The 19,737-nt window shown below is 55.1% G+C and overlaps 2 protein-coding genes across 7 annotated transcripts; one reads left to right on the forward strand and one right to left on the reverse strand.

Moving 5' to 3' along the window:
• Nucleotides 1-2,950: 2,950 nt before the first annotated feature.
• PCSK4 (proprotein convertase subtilisin/kexin type 4) lies at nt 2,951-10,125 on the reverse strand. Of its 2 annotated transcripts, XM_037042374.1 has the most exons (15): nt 9,632-10,125; nt 9,243-9,347; nt 7,459-7,548; nt 7,258-7,386; nt 7,087-7,163; nt 6,902-6,990; nt 6,456-6,628; nt 6,145-6,357; nt 5,473-5,573; nt 5,266-5,369; nt 5,079-5,196; nt 4,639-4,818; nt 4,298-4,422; nt 3,912-4,033; nt 2,951-3,790 (listed from the first exon to the last, which is right to left on the reverse strand). In XM_037042374.1, the coding sequence occupies exons 1-15, from the start codon at nt 10,052-10,054 to the stop codon at nt 3,704-3,706; spliced, it is 2,136 nt and encodes a 711-aa protein (XP_036898269.1). In that variant the 5' UTR covers nt 10,055-10,125; the 3' UTR covers nt 2,951-3,703. The 2 variants fall into 2 exon arrangements, with proteins under 2 accessions (XP_036898269.1, XP_036898270.1); XM_037042375.1 differs by lacking the exon at nt 7,258-7,386 and having other exon boundaries at nt 5,079-5,369.
• A 350-nt stretch (nt 10,126-10,475) lies between these two features.
• On the forward strand, nt 10,476-15,801 carry REEP6 (receptor accessory protein 6). 5 transcript variants are annotated; one of them, XM_037042377.1, is made up of 7 exons: nt 10,476-10,897; nt 11,373-11,479; nt 13,644-13,737; nt 13,817-13,955; nt 14,233-14,401; nt 14,606-14,692; nt 14,981-15,801. In XM_037042377.1, exons 1-7 carry the CDS (start codon nt 10,491-10,493, stop codon nt 15,016-15,018), a joined length of 1,041 nt encoding a protein of 346 aa, XP_036898272.1. In that variant the 5' UTR covers nt 10,476-10,490; the 3' UTR covers nt 15,019-15,801. The 5 variants fall into 5 exon arrangements, with proteins under 5 accessions (XP_036898272.1, XP_036898273.1, XP_036898274.1 ...); XM_037042378.1 differs by lacking the exon at nt 14,981-15,801 and adding an exon at nt 14,892-14,957; XM_037042379.1 differs by lacking the exon at nt 14,606-14,692.
• The last annotated feature ends 3,936 nt before the right edge of the window (nt 15,802-19,737 follow it).

Raw genomic sequence — 19,737 nt, forward strand, 5'->3', positions numbered from 1 at the left:
TGAGGGCTCAGTGAATGCTAGCTGCGTGAATTACCAGCGAGGTGAACAGGGATGCAGGACACGTGGCAGCATCTCACCTGCTGGATCTAGGTTAAGATCGCCTCTGTGACCTCCAAAAATCCCTCCCCTGCCCTGGCTGGTGTAGCTCAGTGGATTGAGCATGGGCCTGTGAAGCAAAGGTTCACTGGTTTGATTCCCAGTCAGGGCACATTCCTGGGTTGCAGGCCAAGTCCCCAGTAGGGGAAGCATGAGAGGCAGCCACACATTGGTGTTTCTCTCCCTGTTTCTCCTTCCCTTCCCTCTCTCTAAAAATAAATAAAATATTTTTTTAAATATATTTTATTTATTTATCTTCAGAAGGGAAGGGAAGGAAAGGAGAAAGGGAGAGAAATATCAATGTATGGTTGCTTCTCATGCATCCTGTGCTGGGAACTGGCCCCTGCTGGGAACTGGCCTGCAACCCAGGCATGTGCCCTGACTGGGAATCGAACTGCTATCCTCTGCTTCGGAGGCCCGCGCTCAATTCACTGAGCTACACCAGCCAGGGCAATAAAATATTTTTGAAATAAATAAATAAAAATAAAAACCCCTCCCATGTGGGTGGTGCTGGATGTTCATCTCGGCTGGAATGGGAAGACAGGCTCAGAGCAGAGGGCGATTCATAAAATTTTTTTTTTAGATTTTATTTATTTATCTTTAGAGGGGAAGGGAAGGAGAGAAGGAGAGAAACATCAATGTATGGTTGCCTCTTGTGAGTTCCCTGCTGGGAACTGACCTGCAACCCAGGCATGTGCCCTGACTGGGAATCAAACCGCGATCCTGTGGTTCGCAGGCCCGCGCTCAATCCACTGAGCTACACCAGCCAGGGCTCGATTCTTAAAAATTTTTTATTGTTCCCTTATGTGTTTATTGGTTAATTCTTGTATGTACCCTGATGAGGGATTGAACTGCAACCTTTGCTTATAGGGATGATGCTCTAACCAACTGAACTATTTGGCCAGGGCTATTTGTGTGTGTGTGTGTGTGTTTTAACAGCTTTACTGAATGCAAATTACATACCATAAAGTCCACATGTTGAAAGTGTACAATTCTGTGGTTTGGGAATATATTGGTGTATATATTTACAGAGTTGTGCAACCATCACCACAGTCTAATTCTAGAACGTTTGCCTCACCCCAAAAGCCTATTAGCAGTCACTCCCCCACCACCAATCCACTTCTTGTCTCTGTGGATTTGCCTGTTCTGAACATTTCACATAAATGGAATCACACACTATGTGGCCTTGGGTGTCTGACTTTTCTCACTGAGCATCATGATTTCAAAGTCCATTCATTTTGTATCGAGTATCAGTGCTTCCCTCTTTTTTCAGGGCTGAGTAATATTCCAGTGTGTGGAGGACTGGAAGACTATGTGTTTATCTGTTCATCTGCCTATGGACACTTGGGTTGTTTCTATATTTTGGCTGTTGTGAATCCTGCTCTGTGAACACACTTGTACAGGTTTTTGTGTGGACTTTTGCTTTCAGTTTTCCTGTCTACATACCTGCAAGCAGAATTTCTGGGTCACTAAGTAAGTGTGTTTAATAGCCTGCCCAACTGTTTCCCAGGGGGCTACCCCAAGCTGGTGCATNTATCTGTTCATCTGCCTATGGACACTTGGGTTGTTTCTATATTTTGGCTGTTGTGATCCTGCTCTGTGAACACACTTGTACAGGTTTTTGTGTGGACTTTTGCTTTCAGTTTTCCTGTCTACATACCTGCAAGCAGAATTTCTGGGTCACTAAGTAAGTGTGTTTAATAGCCTGCCCAACTGTTTCCCAGGGGGCTACCCCAAGCTGGTGCATTTTGGGTGCTTACTGTGTGCCAGCTGGGAAAACTGCCTCTCGTGATAGATACTTGGAGGCATTTGGTAAGATATGTGCTATTGGTGCACGGCACAGGGGAGGCTACAGCAGCTCTGAGAGGCTGGCCAGGTGCCCCTGAACACACAGTCTTGCCCTGCCAGGGCTGGGCTCACTCTCCAACCTAATTCCAGAGCTGAAGGCTAAGTGGGGTGAGACTCTGGGTGCCTGGGCAGGATGGGGAGGGCAGCTGGGGAGGACAAAGGAGGGAGATGAGACTCTGTCCTTGCTGACCACCTGCTTCTTGTGGGTCCAACTGGGCACCCATGTCTTCTCCTCCAAGATCTAGGCCAGGGGTCCACGACAGTGTCTGGGTCCAAGTGCTGAGGCATAAGCCTCTCTCTGCCCAGCAGCAAAGCCCTCAATAGATCCTTCCCCACTTTGAGGCTTGAAGTTGGCCAACCTGAGCCCAGTGGCAGAGTCAATTCCCAGGTTCCCAGGGCCACAAAATGGAATGGTTTCTGGGGCCTGTGGGCTTCTACAAAAGGCAAAGCCTGCCCCTTTGGCCTGAGTGAAGCCCCATAGTCAAGGGCACAGGCCAACCTTCACTTCTTTGTGGAGGTCCCCTCCTCACTCTGGAAATTGGGACAAACATGTCCCTACCCCATTGGCGTGAGTGAGGACAGAGGAGGGGCATTTAATAGCTAACTCTGTACCTCCTTTTCCATCCCCACACCTCATCCCCACACCTCTCTCTGTTCCAGATGGGTGGGAAACCCACTTTGCAAATGGGGAAGTCGAGGCCATGAGGGGATGAGAACAATGTACATTAGGCCCATTAATTCCCTCAACCTCCCCACAACCTTCAGAGAACAGAGAACAATTATTGGAAGCTCATAGACACCCTTCTACTATTTGTCAGTGTCAATAGGATGGAAAGGGGAAGGTGGGCCAGGTCCTAGAAGCTCAGCTCTCCAAGCATGTAGGCATCACTAGGTATCTCCACCCATCTCCAACCCCCCACAGCTGAGACCTCTGGGCCCAGGCTGACCCCCTTTCCTTTGTGGGTTGCTAGGTTCCCTGGGATGAGCTAATTACAGTCTTGATACGTCCTATTCAACATTTATTTGCAAACACAAGTCAGACATAGTGCCCAAGACTCTGGATAGTGTTGCTGGCTCTCCCTCCACCTTCCCTAAGATTCTGGGGCTGAGAAGGGATGGTGGTCGAGGTTGTGATCTGACCTCTGCCCTATCCCACCCTACCCCACCCCACCATCTTAACTGTGTAACTAGACATCTCGCTATTTCTCTCTCTCACCTGGACCTGCCAAGTCCAGGTTGCAGGATTCCACACAGGCTACCCCAGGCCTGCGGGTCTGGTGGCCATCCAGGGCAATCCAGAAGCAGGTTCTCACCCCTGCCACTGATCTGGAATGAGAGAGCAGGGCAGCTGTGCCTGCCAAAGACCTAAGCTAAGGTGTACATTGGCTTTCCTTACTGGATGTCTCTGGTGTCCAGCCAGCAGTTGGGACTGGGTGGTGACAGGGGTGGTCTCCAGCATTGGGGAGGGGCTCACACAGGGGAGTGGGCAGCCTGTGGAGAGGATGCTACAGAGGAGGGGGATCACAAAGGCTATTGCCAGCAGGATCAGCACCATGGCCTGAGCCAGGCTGTGGTCTCCACAGCAGGGGTAGGTAGTCCCCAAGGACTGGGGATGGCCTTTGTTGGGGGTGGGCCCTGAGCAGGAGCACCCATGCACGTCCAGTATATATGGTAGGCAGCAGGTGGTTCCACTGAGTGGGAGCCTCTGTGGCAGGTGTAGCAGAAGTGCAGCAGGTATGGCAGGCACCCAGACCAGCAGTCACTGCCTGGTGGGTGTGACTGAAGTACTATGATGGGCAGTGGGAGAGGTAGAGGTGGCCCAGGATGGAGGTAGGGCTGTGGCATTCTGCAAGGGAGACATGGACACAAAGGTGAGGCTGAAGCCTGCAGCTCCAACCCACCTACCCGCCCTGGACTGCACACATACACACTGCCAGCAAGTGGGCCATGCCACACCAGGCACTCACCCTGGCATAGCCCTCTGTGTCCCACTTCACACACGCGGTGCTGGTCACCTGGGAGCCTGTGGGCCTTGCTGTCATGTCCTCAGCCGTCCCATAGAGCAGCAGTGTGTAACGGTACAGCGTCCCTGGGCAGAAGTCATGGTAAGCATGGGGATGAGCAGCAGAGGTTACTGGTAGCCTGATTCTGCCAATCTGGGCCACACTTCCCAGCCACCCCAACCCCACCCTGGAGCCTCAGACTCAGATGGTGCCCCAGCCCACCAGCAGCCATTGCAGGCTGGTAACTGGATGGCTATTCTGGTTACTGGACACCTACCGTGCAAGCAGACCACGGGAGCCCTTATTTAGTGGGGTAACCAAAGCCAGCCTCAGAGCCCCAAGCCTCTCACCCGTGTTGAAATAGTAGCCCTTGTTTTCCAGGCTCAGGGTCCACAAGCCCTGCGGGTCCTCATCCCAGAAGTGGGTGGACATAAAGATCCAGTTGTTGTAGCCTTGGCCACTGATGTCAAAGGGTCTGGGACAGACAGGTGTGGGTAGGGCAAAAGAGGGGCTCTGGAACCACAGCCATGAAGGGGCCACTGAGCCACAAGTGTCTGACTGCAATGCCAAATGCTGGCTGTAGGGCCAGCCCCCATGGAGCTGGCCCTTCCCTGTGCAGACCACACTGGACCCCACACTGTACTAGCCCCTCCCTGTGTGAAACCATAGGGCTGAGTCTCTGCCCTTGTACCTGATGGCAACAAGTGTGGAGCGGGTGCCCATGGGGCTGGTCAGCGAGATCTCCAGGTCCCCCCGGCGGCTGTAGGACAGTGACAGCTGCACCTGCACATGCTCCAGTGAGCGGATGTAATTGGCACGACCAGCACAAGCCAACACTTTCTTCCTCACGTGCATCAGTGGCAAGATGGGGCTAGGGGGGTTCATGGGGGTGGGAGGATCAGGGTCCCTCCTGCTGGCCTGCTGGGGGCATGGCAGCCAGCCAGCAGGGTCTGAGCTCAGGTTATGGGGCCCATTCTCTGGGATTACTGAGGCCTCAGGGCCTGCCTTCCACGTGTCTGCCCCCTGGATGTTACTGATAGGCGTGGGAGAGGGTTGGAGTGGTGATAGGCATGGAGGGAGGAATGAGGAGGTGGTAGGTGTGCAGTGGTGGGGACTGGAGAAGGTGCTCACGTGGGGGTGTGCAAGACACGAATGATGCATTTCTTCTGGGGCTGTGTGGGCAACCATGCTCGAGCCAAGTCCACCAGCAGCCCAGCATCCAGCAGCCCGTAGCCATAGTGGTGGCTCACTGCATGGAGGGGGCCCGTCATACACCCTGTGGGCATGGTGTCCCCACCTCCACCTGACTCTGCCGCACCTTGGCGCCCCACACCATTGGTCCTCCAGTCCTCAGCCTGGAGATGTGCCTGCCTGGATGCACGAACCACCAGGTGCTGCATGTCCCTCCATGTCAAGAATGGGCTAGAGGCAAGTGAGAGGGTAAACTGGGGCTACAACTGAAAGGCCACAGTGGTAGGTAGGGTGTGGCCCACAGTGTTAGGTAGGGTCCCCCACTGACACCTACTTGGCCTCCAGAGCCAGAGCGATTATGCCTGCAGCTAGCGGGGCAGAGGCTGAAGTGCCCGTGTGTTTGTCAGTGCACTGGTGGTGCAGGTCCGTGGTGACCTGGGGGCAGAGATGGGGACTCAGGGGAACTGGTGCACACGGAAACCCAGCCCTTGTTCACATGGAACTAGGGATGCAAGAAGGCATCACAGAACATTATACCAGAGGAGGGGCCTGAGTGCTGCCCATGTCCACACCCTAGAAACATAGGCTTGGGGTATAAGGGGGCAACAGTGGGGCAGGGCCTGGGACCTGTGTCCAGCACTACAGGGACCTGTGTTCCAGCACTGCAGGAGCAATCCCTGGATGGAGGGAAGAAAGGGGAACAGGAGGGAAAATGAGGGGACAGGAAAGTAGGTGAGGGGTCAGGAGGGAAGGTGGGGGACCAGAGGCAAAGTAGGGTCACAGGAGGGAAGTGGGGACACAAGAGGCAAGGTTGGGGCACAGGAGGTAAGGTAGGGGGACTGGAGAGAAGGTGGGGGGAACAGGAAAGAAGGTGGAGAACTAGAAAGAAGGCAGGGGGATAGGAGGGAAGGTGGCAGGGATTGGAGGGAAGATGGGCAAGATAAGAGGAAAGATGGGAAAGCAGGCTTGGCCAGGCAGGGCGAGCATGGTGGTGGGGCCCACTCACAATCTGGGGATCAGTAACAAGGCCACTACTGTAGGTGGTGGTGAGAGTGGAAGCACAGGCCTCACTGTACCAGGGCACATGACCGTGATGGGTGGTGCTGCCGACAGAGAGGGTGTGGATGCTGTTGGTGTAGCCGTCACAGTTGCAGTTGTCATAGTGCAGGCCACCATTGCCGGATGCCCAGATGAAGAGCGTGCCTAGCCCACCTCGGCCCTGCAGATAGAGATGGGACAAAGGAAAGGGGCTGGGGCCATCAGCCTTTCATGGAGGTACAAACCTTCCAAAGCCCCCAGGTCCGCCCCCCCACTCACCTTGGTCACGCCGTGCCTGAAAGCCTCTTGGGTGAGGATGCCGGGACCATCCACTGTTCGGCCATCATCCTCGGGGCCCCAGCTGGCACTATAGATGTGGATGTGCTGTGGCTGCAGGCTCAGTGACTGGGCCTCGATGACATCAGTGATGGTGCCATCCAGCATGCGCACGCCTGCAGACAGTTGTCAGTCCTCTGCAGACAGCCCTGCCAGCACCCCTGCCTGCCCAGCCAGCTCCAGAAACCCTGGCCAGCTCCTCTCTCTGCTCCCAGGGAATGGGGACATCTGGCAGTCCCCACCCTGAGTCTAGGGCTTCTGAATTGCTGAACAACCAGGGCATGGACACCAAAAAGCTCCCTCCCCTGCTTGATTTGCTAACTGTCCCTGGCATTACCAGCCACCCAGTGCCACCTGGTCCAGCCTCTCTTCCTAGTAGGCCAGAGTACCTCCTATCCGGGCGTTGTAGGCGACACCTGTACCGCAGAACCTGTTGTTAGCTATGGCTGCCACTTCCCCAGCACAGCGTGTCCCGTGCCTGGTGCCAGGGCAGAGAGGGGTGCCCGTCACAGCTTACCTGGTCCCCCACAGGGCACAAGGGCCATCCCCAGGTCACGTGGGACACATGGCTCACCGGTTCTCGTCACTGGGTGTGTATCGTGGCTGAGGGTCTGGGTCATAGTCGTTGAAGTCATAGCTGGCCAGAGGGTCCTGGGGGTGGAGTGGGGATGTGAGGAGGTAGGAGTGGGCCATGGGACTGAGGAGGGTGTGAAGCAGCCCCTGCCCCAGTCCACCATGGGCTCACATAGTTTGCCCAGAGATCCGGGTGGTCCTTCTCAATGCCATCATCCAGGATAGAGACCACGATACCCTGGCCCGACAGCCCCTGGCTCCAGACTTGCAGGATGTTTAGGTCTGGCTGCACTTCACTGTTCTGTGCCAGGTGGGCTAGAGTTAGTGGGGCTCCCGAATGGCCCAGCCCAGCCACATGACCCAGCCTGCTCACCATGTACCACTGCTTGGAGAACCAGGGGTCTGTGGGCACCACTGAGCGCTTCACCCGCCACTGCAGAGTCTGCTGCTCAAACCACTGCACCTGGAGGGGGACATGTGCCAAGGTGAGGGGCTGGACCAACAGGGCTAGCCCACCCTCCCAACAGCTATCCTGCTGTGACACCCATAAGCACTTTAGAGGATCCTGTCCCATGGATGAAGAAGACCTGCTCATCTGAGCCCTTCCCACCAATTCCTGGTTAAAGGACCCAAGCCTGTGTCTAGAGTCTGCATCCCAGACCTCTTCCCAGGGTCTACCAAAGGGCAACTGTCCACAAGGCTGTGGTTGGAGTGGAATGTGAGTCTGAGTTGTCCACTGCTTGTTCTGGGGCCCTTGTAGTGTAGAGCAGGGCCTGAGACCCTCTGTTTTCTGGGGCTGCCCTTCAGGGTCACCACATGCCTGGGGCTCTGCCTTCAGAAGGGGCCAAAGCACTCGGAGCACCTGTCCCCAGGGCCCACAGACAATCAGCCACTGCCTGGGATGACTGGGGTTCCTGGGATCCCAGCTCTATCCCTTCCCCTGTCCCTGTTCTAGATTTCTCTGCCAAAGACCTGCCCATCCTCCCTCTGCAGGGAAGGGATAGAGCTGGGATCCCAGGAACCCCAGTCATCCCTTCTACCACTCTCTGGTTCTCTAGCTGTGCCCCCCCCACTACCCACCACCCCCAACCCACTCTCAGCACACAGCAGCAGCAGCACTCTCTGTCGAAATCTTCCATGGCTCCCCGCACCTCACCTTCTCCAGGATCCACAAGGCCCTGCCTATCTGGCCCTTACTAGCCTCCCTCTGCTGCTGCCACAGTGGCTGCCTCATTCGGGACCTTTGCACAGGTTGTTCTGCCTACCCAGGCTGCTATTCCTCAGATCTTCACTCTTTCTTCTTCCTCATTGATCTCCTACTTCTCACCCCCACCCCCACGAAGCCAGCTCATTTCCACCACCTCATCTCAGCAATCAGGGCCATTGTTTTCCCATTTGCTCTGCTCCAGTCTTGGGAGCTGGCCCTGATTTCTCTCCCTCTGTCCTGTGCATCTCAGCTGTTGGCAAGCCCTAGATTCTCTCTTCTAAACCGCATCTCCAACTGGCCGGTGTTCCCTGTTGCCAATGCTTCAGGAGGGTTTCGAACAGTCAGGCTTTTTCCCTCCTTGCTAGTCAGCCACCTTGCCCAGTTCATATCCTTTATGGCTTCCAAGGGCTTGACAGACTCAGCCTCAAAACCTTAGCTTGGCATCTAAGGCCTTTTCTGTCATCTGTTTGAGTGTCTGGAGATAAGGTGCTTGGTCCCAACTCAGCCACGTTCTCATTGTGACTGCAGGGAGGATTCCTCCTCTTTGGAACAGTTTCCTTTGTCACTAAATGGGACAGTTCCCCTCCTCCCATCCCATGAGCTAGAATGTTAACTGCCCCTCTTTATGGGGTATCTGGGAACCTTAATCTTTTAGGATGAGATAGAGAGGGAAGATGGAGATTTGATAAGGAATGCTGATAGTGTGCCTGGCCCTGAAATGTGCACTGTGCACACACGTGTGATCCCTTGCTCTCCATAGATCTTCCCCATAGGGGTCCCCACTGTACAGACTGGAGAGCCAAGTGGAAACTAAGACTCAGAGAGAGCAGGTGAGTTGTCAAAGGTTACAACCATTCATAACAATCACAAGAATAACGGTGTGTGTGGGGGGGGAGAATAACAGGGCGATGACTAAGACCCCGAGGAGGCAGCCTCAAGGCCAGGCTCACCTTAGGGTCTTTCTTCAGGCGCAGGCGGTGGCCCCAATGCGGGGTCAGGGACTGCTGGGCCACGCCCCGGTGCCGCAGGTGGAAGTACTGCCCGTCCGGGAAGATCTGGGAATGTCGGGGTGCAGTCGCATCGCTGGGACCCAACTCCCCTGATGGAGCCCAGGTCGGACTGGAGCCAGGCCCCTTGCTTGTATCCTCCCCCAACCAGGTGCCCAGGTGTGGGCTTCAGGTGTCCTCTGAGGGTGCCAGAATCTGAAGTTGGTCGAGGGAGGGGTTGGTTGGGGTTTCTTGAAATCTAGGGTACCTGAAGGACCACCTCCCGTCTGTCGGGGTCTGGGTCTTGGGTCGTCCAGTCCCTGCCCCCTCTCGTCCATCCGGGTCCCACCCACCTGCCCCAAGTTGACGAAGCCGAATTTACGCGCCAGACGCTCGACCTCCCGGTAACCCTGGGACACCCGCACGGCCCAGCTGCTGACATAGATGGGGGCCCGGGCTGAGGCCAACCCCACAAAGAGGGGGCAAACGAGGGCCAGGCACAGGGGCAAGACCAGGCGCCACCAAAAGGCAGTCTGAGTGGTCCGCATGGCGGTGGGGGCGGGGCCTCCAAAAGGCCCACCCCCTGTCCAAACCGCCGTGTCAGGCCAAGCGCTCGCCCAGCTCCCGGTGCCATAGCAACCCCTGAAAAGCCTCAACTCCCAGGGGCCCTTGCGACTCCCCTGAGGGGCATAAAGATCCGACAGAAATGAAAGGATGGACACACGCAGACCCAAACTCTCGAGAACTTCAGTCTCCATCTGAAGACTGTGCTTCATATGATGACCCAGTTCTTCTGACCCAGAGAAGCGAGTTCACTGTTGTTATAATTGACCCCGCCCCTTCACTTAGCACCGCCCCTTCCTACACACCGCTCCCTCTAGAATCAGCCCTACCTCTATTCCCGACCAACCAGAATTGTTTTTTAGAGTGATTCCACCCCCTCAGTTTAGTTCCGCCCCTTACCCACCGTTCAGATTCCGCCCCGTCTCTGAATAATAGACGGGGCCCCGCCCCTCCTCTGTTCTTGCCAATTAATTCTTTCCTTGTCGCCAATCACCTCTGGTCTTTCCCCGGCCCCTCCCACCAGCTCCGCCTACCTCAGCACGCTTCCCTCCTTTCCCAGCTCCACTTACACAACCGCTCAGCCAATAATCCTTGTCCTTGACCCCGCCCCTCCAATCAGCTACGTCCCACTACTGTGCGGCTAATAGGATGCCCTCGGCCACCGGCCCCGCCCCCTCATGTAAAGTCTCCCCTGCGGCGGCCGCTGCTGGCCAGAGGGCAATGCGGCGGGGGAGACGGGGCAGGCCCCACCTCCTTTGTCCGCCCTGCCCTCCCATTGGCCGGGGCAGGGGGCAGGGGGCGGAGACCATCCAGGGGGCGGAGACCAGCCCGGGAACCGAGCGCGGCGGCTCCGTCAAAGCGAAGCCTGCAAGCGTGCGGCGGGGCCGGTGCGCCGCACTGAAGTCGAGCTCGGGCTGCCAGCCCCGGGCCCGCCGGTGCCATGGACGGCCTGCGCCAGCGCTTCGAGCGCCTTCTGGAACAGAGGAACTTGGCCACAGAAGCACTGGGGGCGCTAGAAGCAAAGACCGGTGTCGACAAGCGGTACTTGGCCGCGGGTGAGCCGTCCGGGGGCACTCGAGGCCGTCGCACCATTTCACCTACGGGCACAGTGAAACCTTGGGGCACCCGAGCCTTAGCCCTGCTCCCCTCCGGCCTGCCCCGGCTGCAGGGTCCGGGCCGTATGGAGGGGCGCGCCCCATTGTCCAGTAGGGAGACCAAGATCCTGGCTAGGGAGGGGTGGTGGACTGCGATCTGGGGTGATCCCGCAGCCCCTCCCCCTGTTCCTCTCTCAGCTTCTGCAGCACCCCCACTCTAGCACTCTGGTTTGGAGGCCTTCGTCTGCCCCCTCCCTTGGGACACTGGGTGACCGCCAGGCCGAAGTCCGGTTCTTCCAGTTGCCCTGCCGGCCCCAGGGGTGGAGAAGAGGAGGAGGGGGTAGAGAGGCAGCCAATTCCCCGAGTGTCTCTTCACCCTTTTTCAGATGTCCCCCAGCCTGAAAGCAAGTGTAGATATCTTGTGGTTTTTTTCCAGAAGACATGCTTCCTGCCAGGAAGGAGGGTCGCTCCCACCTCCTAGTACCATCCCTTTGGCCTACCTTCTCTCACTGATCAATGGCTTTGGTCCACTGAACACGAATAGTTGAGTTAGAGTTGGGTTGTCTGGGAGTCCAGGGAGAAAGGGCTCTGTCCATCCCTGACTGTAACTTTCATCCTAATCTCTTCTCTTTCCATCTCAATGACCTGAGGTGTCTCCTGCCACTTTCAGAAACTGTTTAGTAAGCTGAGAGTAAATGCCTTCCTTCCCTCTTTTGCAGTGTCCCAAGGCCCACCCACTCTATCACCTCTTCTAGGAAGACCCCTTGGAGTGAATCACAAGGACGTTGCGGGGGGGTGGGCTCTGGGTGAGGACAGTGCCAGGTGTATTGAGAGCACCTTCCTTGTGCAGATGCTGCAAGTCCACTTTCCTCCCATTTTCCCACCAGCTGAGACATCCCCATGCCAGGCAGCCCAAGGAGGGTCCAAAATTTCCCTCCAGGTTCCTGGTGCCCAACTCATTTCTGCTGAGCCAGGGACCTGTCCTTGGGAACAAACCATTGACCTCCTGCCTGGCTTTCATCCTTAGTACCAGTGGTTGGGCAATTTAGGTTACAGAGCAATGGGGAGGGGCCCGGAAAAGGCCTGACAGGGAGGCTGGCAGTTACAGGGAGGAAACTAAGGTCCAGAGAGGCAAGGGCTGTGTGGGAAGATGCTCCTGCTACCTGCCTTGTCTGGAGTATCCACCCCTCCCCACCTCCCTGGGCCCATCTGTTGTTGATCTCAGGCCATGCCCTCCCCAGCCCAAGGTCATCCTCATATTGCTGAGGCTGCAGGAATAGGGATTGAGGGGAGGCTTGCCCCGGGAGAGAGCCAATGCTCCCCGACTTGCAATGTCTGGGAAAGAGGTGACATTCCCTTATCCCCTCACCCAGATGTGGGAACTCTTGGGCTCTACCTGCCCCCAGATGGCCAAATCTCCAACCCCAGGTGACAGGGAAACCCAGAGGAGTCAGCTGGGGAGGCTCTTCTCCATTCGACCCTAGACTCTAGGATAACAACTAATGCGTTGGAGGGAAGGGTGTGGATGACTCTGCCCTTTGGTCCAGAGTGGTTTCTATCTCTCTCTGCAGATTGTCACCTCAGAGAGGAAGGTGGGAGGCTGTAAATCCTCCTGAGCAACCCCAGGCAGGCCCCTCTCCCCAACAGTTCTGGCCATTGCATGAGACAGAACAAGGAAACATACAAGAAGCACTTAATAAATGTGATAGTTACCAGAATTGTTTTCAGAGTGGCTAATGCTCCTGGTTCCCCACACTGCCACACTATTCTCTGAGCTTCATTGCTGGGAGTGTTTTCCTGACCAGAAGTCCCTCAGTAATGTGTGGAAAGGACAAGTGCACTCTGCTGAGTGTTTAGCTAACCCCACAACAACCCAAGAGGCAAGACCACTACCACCCCATTGACAAATGAGAGAACTGAATCTCCAAGCAGATAGAGACTTGTTCAGTGTCATGTGGTGAACAAATGGAAGAGCAGGAGGCTCCCCAAGGTCTGAGAGACTATACTGCCCTTCGCTGCCTCCCACTAAGGCAAGGGGTCTCAAATAGGGCCATGCTGCCTCCATTAGTACACTGGGCAGTATCTGGGGACATCTGTGGTGTCACGACTGGGGGTGCTTCTGGCATTGAGCGGGTGGTGACCAGGGAGGCTGCTCAACACCCCACAGTGCCCAGGACGGGCTCCTGAAGAAAATGACCTGGATTGCATCTCAGTCAAGACTGAGAAATCCCACCCACACTAAGATGAAATTTTAAATCGCATTGCCTTTGCCGCTCACCAGCAGTCATGTCTTAACAACAGAATGGCTTCGATTTTAGTTTTTTTTCCTGTTACTTATATTCAAATACTGGCATCATGTGCCCAGCTCCTCCTATAGGTCCCAGAGTGAGGTGGTTAAAATTGCAGACGACTACTTCTTCATTCAACAAATGTTTATTAGACAGCTACTCTGTACCCACCTGCCCGCCTTTGAGCTCACAGTACTGTAGGAGGGATGGCCATATTAAATAATTTCAGACACAAGACAGGGTTCAGGGCCACAGTGGGGGGCCTCCCAGGCTCTGTGGGGCAACAAACACCCTAGAGGGGTCTCCAAGGCTCCTGACAATTCTGTGTGGTGCATCTGGCAGACCAAGAGGAAGCTGGGTGCCCTGCAGGCTGGTCATGGAGTGGGCCAGACCCCTACCCACACCCCTTTTTTCTGCAGGAGCCACCACTCTGCTAAGCCTGTATCTTCTGTTCGGTTACGGGGCATCTCTACTGTGCAATCTCATCGGCTTTGTGTACCCCGCATATGCTTCGTGAGTGCCTATGGGCTATCCAGGTGGGGGGTGTCCAGGGGCTCTGGATAGCCCCTGACCCTGCCACACTTCCCCCCAGGATCAAAGCTATCGAGAGTCCAAGCAAGGAGGACGACACTGTGTGGCTCACCTACTGGGTAGTGTACAGCCTATTCGGGCTTGCCGAATTCTTCAGCGATCTACTCCTGTCCTGGTTCCCTTTCTACTACGTGGGCAAGGTGGGCACCACTGCAACACACACATGACAGGGCCTCCTGGGATTAGGCAGACGTCCAGAGACTGAGGGGTCTGAGGGACCTGCCCTGCTGCTTCCTGGGGTGTTTGATGGAGATGGCCCAGGCCCATCCCAAGGGGCATCTGATGGGGGTGGCCAGGCCCATCTTAAGGGGCTTCTGATGGGGCTGGCCTAGGTCCACATAGCCAGTGAGAGGTCTAACCCCTCCTCACGGAGCCCAGATCAGGGGAGCCAAGCATAACAGCCACCCATGCCCACAGTGCGCCTTCCTGTTGTTCTGCATGATTCCCGGGCCGTGGAATGGGGCTCGAATGTTGTATCGTCGCGTCATACGTCCACTGTTTCTAAAACATCACGAGGCCGTGGACAGCATTATGAGAGACCTCAGCGGGCGAGCCCTGGACGTGGCAGCAGGAATAACCCGGGACGGTGTGTGCTTGTAGGACATGGGGGTGTCCATCTGTCCCAGTCTGGGTCTGTCTGTCCATCTTTCAGCTTAGTCACCCCCACTCACCTTCACTCCTGCCTCCCCTTCTCCTGACTCTGGCCTCCGTCAGGCATCTTGGCAGTTGGTATCAGGCATTCTGCTGCCCCTCTCACTGTCCATCTCTCTCCTATGCTCTCGGGAACCAGTCCTGCAGGCCCTGGCCCACAGCCAGGCTCTCATCACTCCAGTAGCTGCGGTGGAGGGCCCCCCACTGCCCTCAGAGCCAACCATAGGTAACCTCCATCCCTAGGAACTAGGGCCTGTGTGTGTACATGCATGCATGCATGCATATGTGCATGTGAGTGCATGCATGTGTGCATTGTATGAGCTCATTTGTGTGAGTGCATGCATAAGTACCTGCATGTGTGTGAGTGCACGTAGATGACTGTCCCTGCCAAGGTTGGCTGCTGACCCCACCCTGTCTCCCAGCAGCCTTCATCCCACTCTCCAGCAGTTGAGCACAGCCCCAGGGCCTGAGAGCCTGGCCAGATCTACCTCACCCCATGGCTCTTTCTCTGCAGCCAAAGTAAGCGTAACCCAGCTCCAGCTGGACAAGTGAAGTCCCTGCCCAGCCCCCGAGCAGGCCTGCCAAACAGACAGCTAAAAGACATGTTGCATCCCAAGTCCTCCACGGATCCTTCGACTAACTCCCCAGCACAGACCGCCACTGTTCCATCAGCCCCTGGGAGCTCCTCATGTACCACCTTGGGCCAATCCCAGCCTCAGTCCCGGGCCACAGGCCCTGTCAGTGGCTCCAAGCTGCCTGGCAAGTCCCAGGCCCAGCCTGGGTTAAAAACCAATTCTTCCAGCCAGCCCCAGGCCCCTGGCCAGCAGCACTCCCGGCCATCCATCAGTTCCTTTGGGCCCTCCCAGCCAGCCCACCGATCACCACGCTCTTCGCAGCAATCCCCAGGCTCCTCACAGCAATCCCCAGGCTCCTTGCAGCAATCCCCAGGCTCCTTGCAGCAATCACCAGGCTCCTCACAGCAGCCCAGCACCCCCTCCAATCAGGGCCCCCCCACTGTGCTGTGCCCCAGTGGTACCAACATCCCCATGCAGCCCCCCCAAAAGACCTCCAGTGGACCAGAGGAGCTGGCCCCCAAGGCCTCCAAGTCCAGCAATCATCAGAAAGGGTCCCCAACACAAGCCCCAACCAGTACCTCGGCTCCTGAGCTTCCTGTCTCCTGCCAGTCCGAGTCCTCTCTGGATTCCACCTCAGAGTCCATCACTGAAGTCACCTGCAGCTGGCCCCACCACTGCCCCTGGCTCCAGTACCTGCACTGCTGTCGGCTGAAACACCTGGCCTGCTAGGGGAGGGCTCAATAAAGCACATCTGGCCAAGCCTCCTCTCACCATCTGTCCAGGGGGGAGGGGACAAGGGGATTTTTGGGGGGACCATCCCATCTAATCAGAGATGAGAAGGTAAAGGCCCCAAATTTTTCTTCTGGAAGGGAATCTCAGGAAGCTCCAGTAGGGAGCAGTAGAAGGAGCCAAAGAAGTGGGTATGGCCAAGCCTGGAACAACCTCCTGGAGCTCCAGGTGCCCGTGCACACCTGAGACTCTGCCCAGGTGCTCAAGGAGCCAGAGACTGTCCACCATCTGTGAGTCACTGGGAGAGAAGTGGCCATTCGTTCCATCCACCATCTCTCTGTGGCCAACAAAGAGGCCTGGGGGCTGGTAGTCATTGTCAGCCTGGCATTAGTGAAAAGTGGGAGAGGGGAGATGTGTGAACATTGATGGGGCCTCCTACAGCCTGCACTTGGGTTCCTTTGTGAGACCTGCAATGACACTGATCGAGACCAGGCAGAGATGGAACATGTAAGGAAGGTGACAAGCCTGGTGCATAGATACAGATGCAAAGAAAAAAAAATCCAAAGAGCAGCAAATGTAATCCAACAATATACAAAGCACAGAACACCCCCTGTGCAAGTATAAATTCCTGGAGGCAGACCCTGAGCTGGAAGCTGGGGGATATAGTGGGGTGGGAGAGGAGCTGAATCAAGAGGTGCTCTCAGCCGGGGCAGGGGTGCCTGGAGCCTGAACTGCATGTGCAATCAGCTTGATCTTTAGCCCGGGGGCCAGGTTTTTACCCTGGGGAGGGGGCTGTGACCCTGAGGCATCTGCAGTCACAGCTGGGAAGGACCTGGGGCCCACACAGTGTCCTTCGGTGCACCCCTCTCACCACTCAGCCGCCATCCAAAGCTATGCTCTCCTTGGCTCTAGGGGGCCATAGCCTCTGGTAGAAACATGAGAGGTTTGGTAGAATAAGCCACAATCCCTCACCCTGCAGGTGCGCTCAAGGCTGTATCTTGGTGGTTCTCCACTGGGGGCAATTTTGTCTCAGCGGTGCTGGGCAATGATATCTGGAGACACTTCTAGCTTCTGCCTAAACGCATCAGCCAAGTCCCGAAATCCTTTGACATGTCATGCCCCTCACCCCTTAGCAGGCCCTGCTTGTCCCCCAACTGCTGGTGGCTTCTTCTAAAACAGTTTCCCCCTAAAAAAAGGATGCAGCCCCATGCAGCCACCGACACCACTACCCTGTGTCCTCATGCTTGAGAACTCTAACAAGGGAAGTGGAAATGCTGAGCTACTGCTGAGCAGCGGGTTCAAATCATTCATTCCATCACTCAGCAGATGCTGAGCACTTACTGTATGCCAGGCCCTGATCCAGGAGCCAAAGGTTACAATATTGACCCAGAGAGATAAAAAATCCTCACTCCTGGGAGTTTGGGGAGGCAACAATTGTCGTTATAAATGTACAACATGTTAGAGGGAGGTGAATGATGGGGGGGAAATGCAGCTGGGAGGTGAGGAAGCTGGGGCTGTAATGTCAGGGTCAAGGAAAGGCCTGTTTAAGGGAGTGACATTTGAGTAGAGACATGAAGAAGGGAAGGTGAAGGCATGAATCTTGTGAGAATCAGGGCAGGGGTGGTCCAGGCGGAGAGAAGAGCCTGTACAAAGGCCCAGAGGCAGGCCTGTCCTCTGGCAGGACAGAGGAAGAACAGGGAGGACTGTATGGCTGGAGCTGAGTGAGGGGAAGAGAGGAGGTGAGTCTGGGGGTGGACCATGCTGGTACCCAGAAGGCTTTTCCTTGGGGCCATAAGACTTGTCAAGGGGGAGGAAGGGACAAATTGAAGGCAATCATTAATGAACCCCCATCTTGCCAAGAAGCCTATGTGGGTGTTGGGGACAGGGATCTCATAATCTGCTTATATCACTGGCCAAGCTGTTTGAAGAATGTGGTGTTTGGCTTTGGTCTGGGGTGAGGGGATGGCAGTGCTGGCCTCGCTCTGCACCTGGCATCCCCGCCACCCCGCCACCCCGGGGGCGGAAAAACAGGTGCTCAAAGGTATCCCTCGCCCAGCCCTGGTCAGCTCATCAGGGAGCACAAGTAGGGAGAACACACACCTGTCTTCCTGTGTGGAAATATTGACCTTTAGCCCCTCAGATTGGATCAATTTGAACACACAGAATAGTGTAACCAGTGACTCAGAGATAGTAGGGTGACAGGGCCAGCCCCTCCCAGTCGCTCCCCAGCCCCAACAGTGCCTTCCATCCTTTCCTGTGCGATTCAGAGCTGTCTCAGAGTTCACTTGCCCCATTCCATTGCTGATGGGCACTTGAGTAGTTTCCTGTTTGGGGTTATTGTGACTAAAGCTGCTAGGAATATTCAGAACTGGTCTTCGGCGAGCACAGCTCTCATTTCTCTGGGGTATAGACCTGTCAGAGATTGGAGAGTATAGGATGACCATAACACATTACCACATATTGGAGGGGGTAGCTTAAAACAGCAAAGATTTAGTAGTCTCTCACATTCTGAAGGCCAGGCACTGTTACAGGGCAGCACTCCCTCCTGAGATTCCAGCAGAGGGTCCTTCCTACCTGTTTGAGCTCCTGGGGGCTCTAGCCTCCCTTGGCCTGTGGCCTTATCACTTCAGTTTCTGCCTCCATTGTCACCTCCATGGCCATCTTCTCTGTCTCTCCACTGCATGTCTCTTATGAGGACAGTTGTTACTGGATTTAGTACCCACCCAGATAATCCAGAATGATCTCATCTTGAGACCCTTAATTACATCTGCAAAGACCCTTTCTCCAAATAAGATCCCTTCATAGGTTCTGGGGGTTGGGACATGGACATATCTATTTAACTCACTATCGTGATTTGCATTTATCTATAGCAGACATGGCCAAACTGTTTTCCAAAGTGGTCTGCCAACCTCACCTGCACACCTGCATCTAACCCTGTAGGCTGCCACATTCCAGGGCTTTCCCCAAGCCTTTGAGTGGACATGTGTCCTCCCATGGGTCAGCTGGCTGGTATAGGGTCAGTGAGAGAAGGGTAGATGACAGGGTGGTGTTCTCTGCAGAGAATTGGAAACAAAAAGCACACTGACCCCCAGAGCTGGCATTTGGAAATATTGTTGAAAACAATTTTTTGTGGGGCTAATGAAATAATTACAATTTTTTTACTAATATGGATGTGAGTTTCAAATGTACCCATTTTAATTCTTTATCTTTTAATAAATATCGCTATTTGTGGGAAGTCAGTTTGGAGAATTCTGTTTCTGGACAAGCAAGGACACACACCCCATGTGTTTCCTCCAAGAGGAAGATTCCGCCTGTAGCCATTTGTGGTCACTTTCCCCGTATGAGGATCTATAACCCAGATGGGACACAGCAACTAATAAAAAAGAGCCAGGGGACTGTGAAGAGGGAAAAACAGAAGTCACTCTCTGTCATTCTGTGTAACCCCCTGGAGTATTAGTGTTTCCATGTAAAACAGTGAAACAGTGTGATATTTTTGCTTGGCAAGTGCAAATGGTAGTTCTGCCCTGAACCACAAAGTTGCTGAATTTGAGCATCTTAGAATGGTTAGATTGTTTTAAAGCTAAAAAGCAAACCAAAACAATGTGATTTGCTGGGAGCGTGTTAACAGATCATTACCAGAAACAATGAATATTGGTGAGGACTATAAAGGGGCTGGGGAAGTCACTGCTCAGGTGGCCACAGGCCATCCTGCCTGCTAAAGATGGTTCTGTGTTAGCCTCTCTCTGGAGCAAGTGCTTCATGCCAGTGGGTCCAGATGATTTGGGAGTAGGAGCTTTGGGGATGAGAGGGCCCCAGACTCATTCCCAGACATACCTACATGCTGCAGGGAGGCAGAGGGGACAACCTTGGCTTAATGGTGGAAGGAATGGAGACATAGGTGGATGCTAGTGTAAGGAGGCTGGTGGGTGGAGAGAGGCATTTCCGAGTGTGGAGAGCAGGACCGATA

The sequence above is a fragment of the Sturnira hondurensis genome, unplaced genomic scaffold (genome assembly GCF_014824575.4).
Source record: "Sturnira hondurensis isolate 20B ecotype Veracruz unplaced genomic scaffold, ASM1482457v3 Scaffold0003693, whole genome shotgun sequence".
Classification (NCBI taxonomy): Eukaryota; Metazoa; Chordata; class Mammalia; order Chiroptera; family Phyllostomidae; genus Sturnira; species Sturnira hondurensis.

What these genes read in the sequence shown, in the direction of transcription:
- PCSK4 (XM_037042374.1), bottom strand. Translation starts at nt 10,054, where the DNA reads ATGAAGCACAGTCTTCAGATGGAGACTGAAGTTCTCGAGAGTTTGGGT. An exon ending in ACACCCAGTGACGAGAACCG is followed by an intron (nt 6,991 to 7,086) that starts GTGAGCCATGTG and finishes CCCTGGCACCAG; the next exon opens with GCACGGGACACGCTGTGCTG. An exon ending in CGTGTCTTGCACACCCCCAC is followed by an intron (nt 4,819 to 5,078) that starts GTGAGCACCTTC and finishes GAACCCCCCTAG; the next exon opens with CCCCATCTTGCCACTGATGC.
- REEP6 (XM_037042377.1), top strand. Translation starts at nt 10,491, where the DNA reads ATGCCCTCGGCCACCGGCCCCGCCCCCTCATGTAAAGTCTCCCCTGCG. An exon ending in CAAGCGGTACTTGGCCGCGG is followed by an intron (nt 10,898 to 11,372) that starts GTGAGCCGTCCG and finishes GTTTTTTTCCAG; the next exon opens with AAGACATGCTTCCTGCCAGG. An exon ending in GCCCTCAGAGCCAACCATAG is followed by an intron (nt 14,693 to 14,980) that starts GTAACCTCCATC and finishes CTTTCTCTGCAG; the next exon opens with CCAAAGTAAGCGTAACCCAG.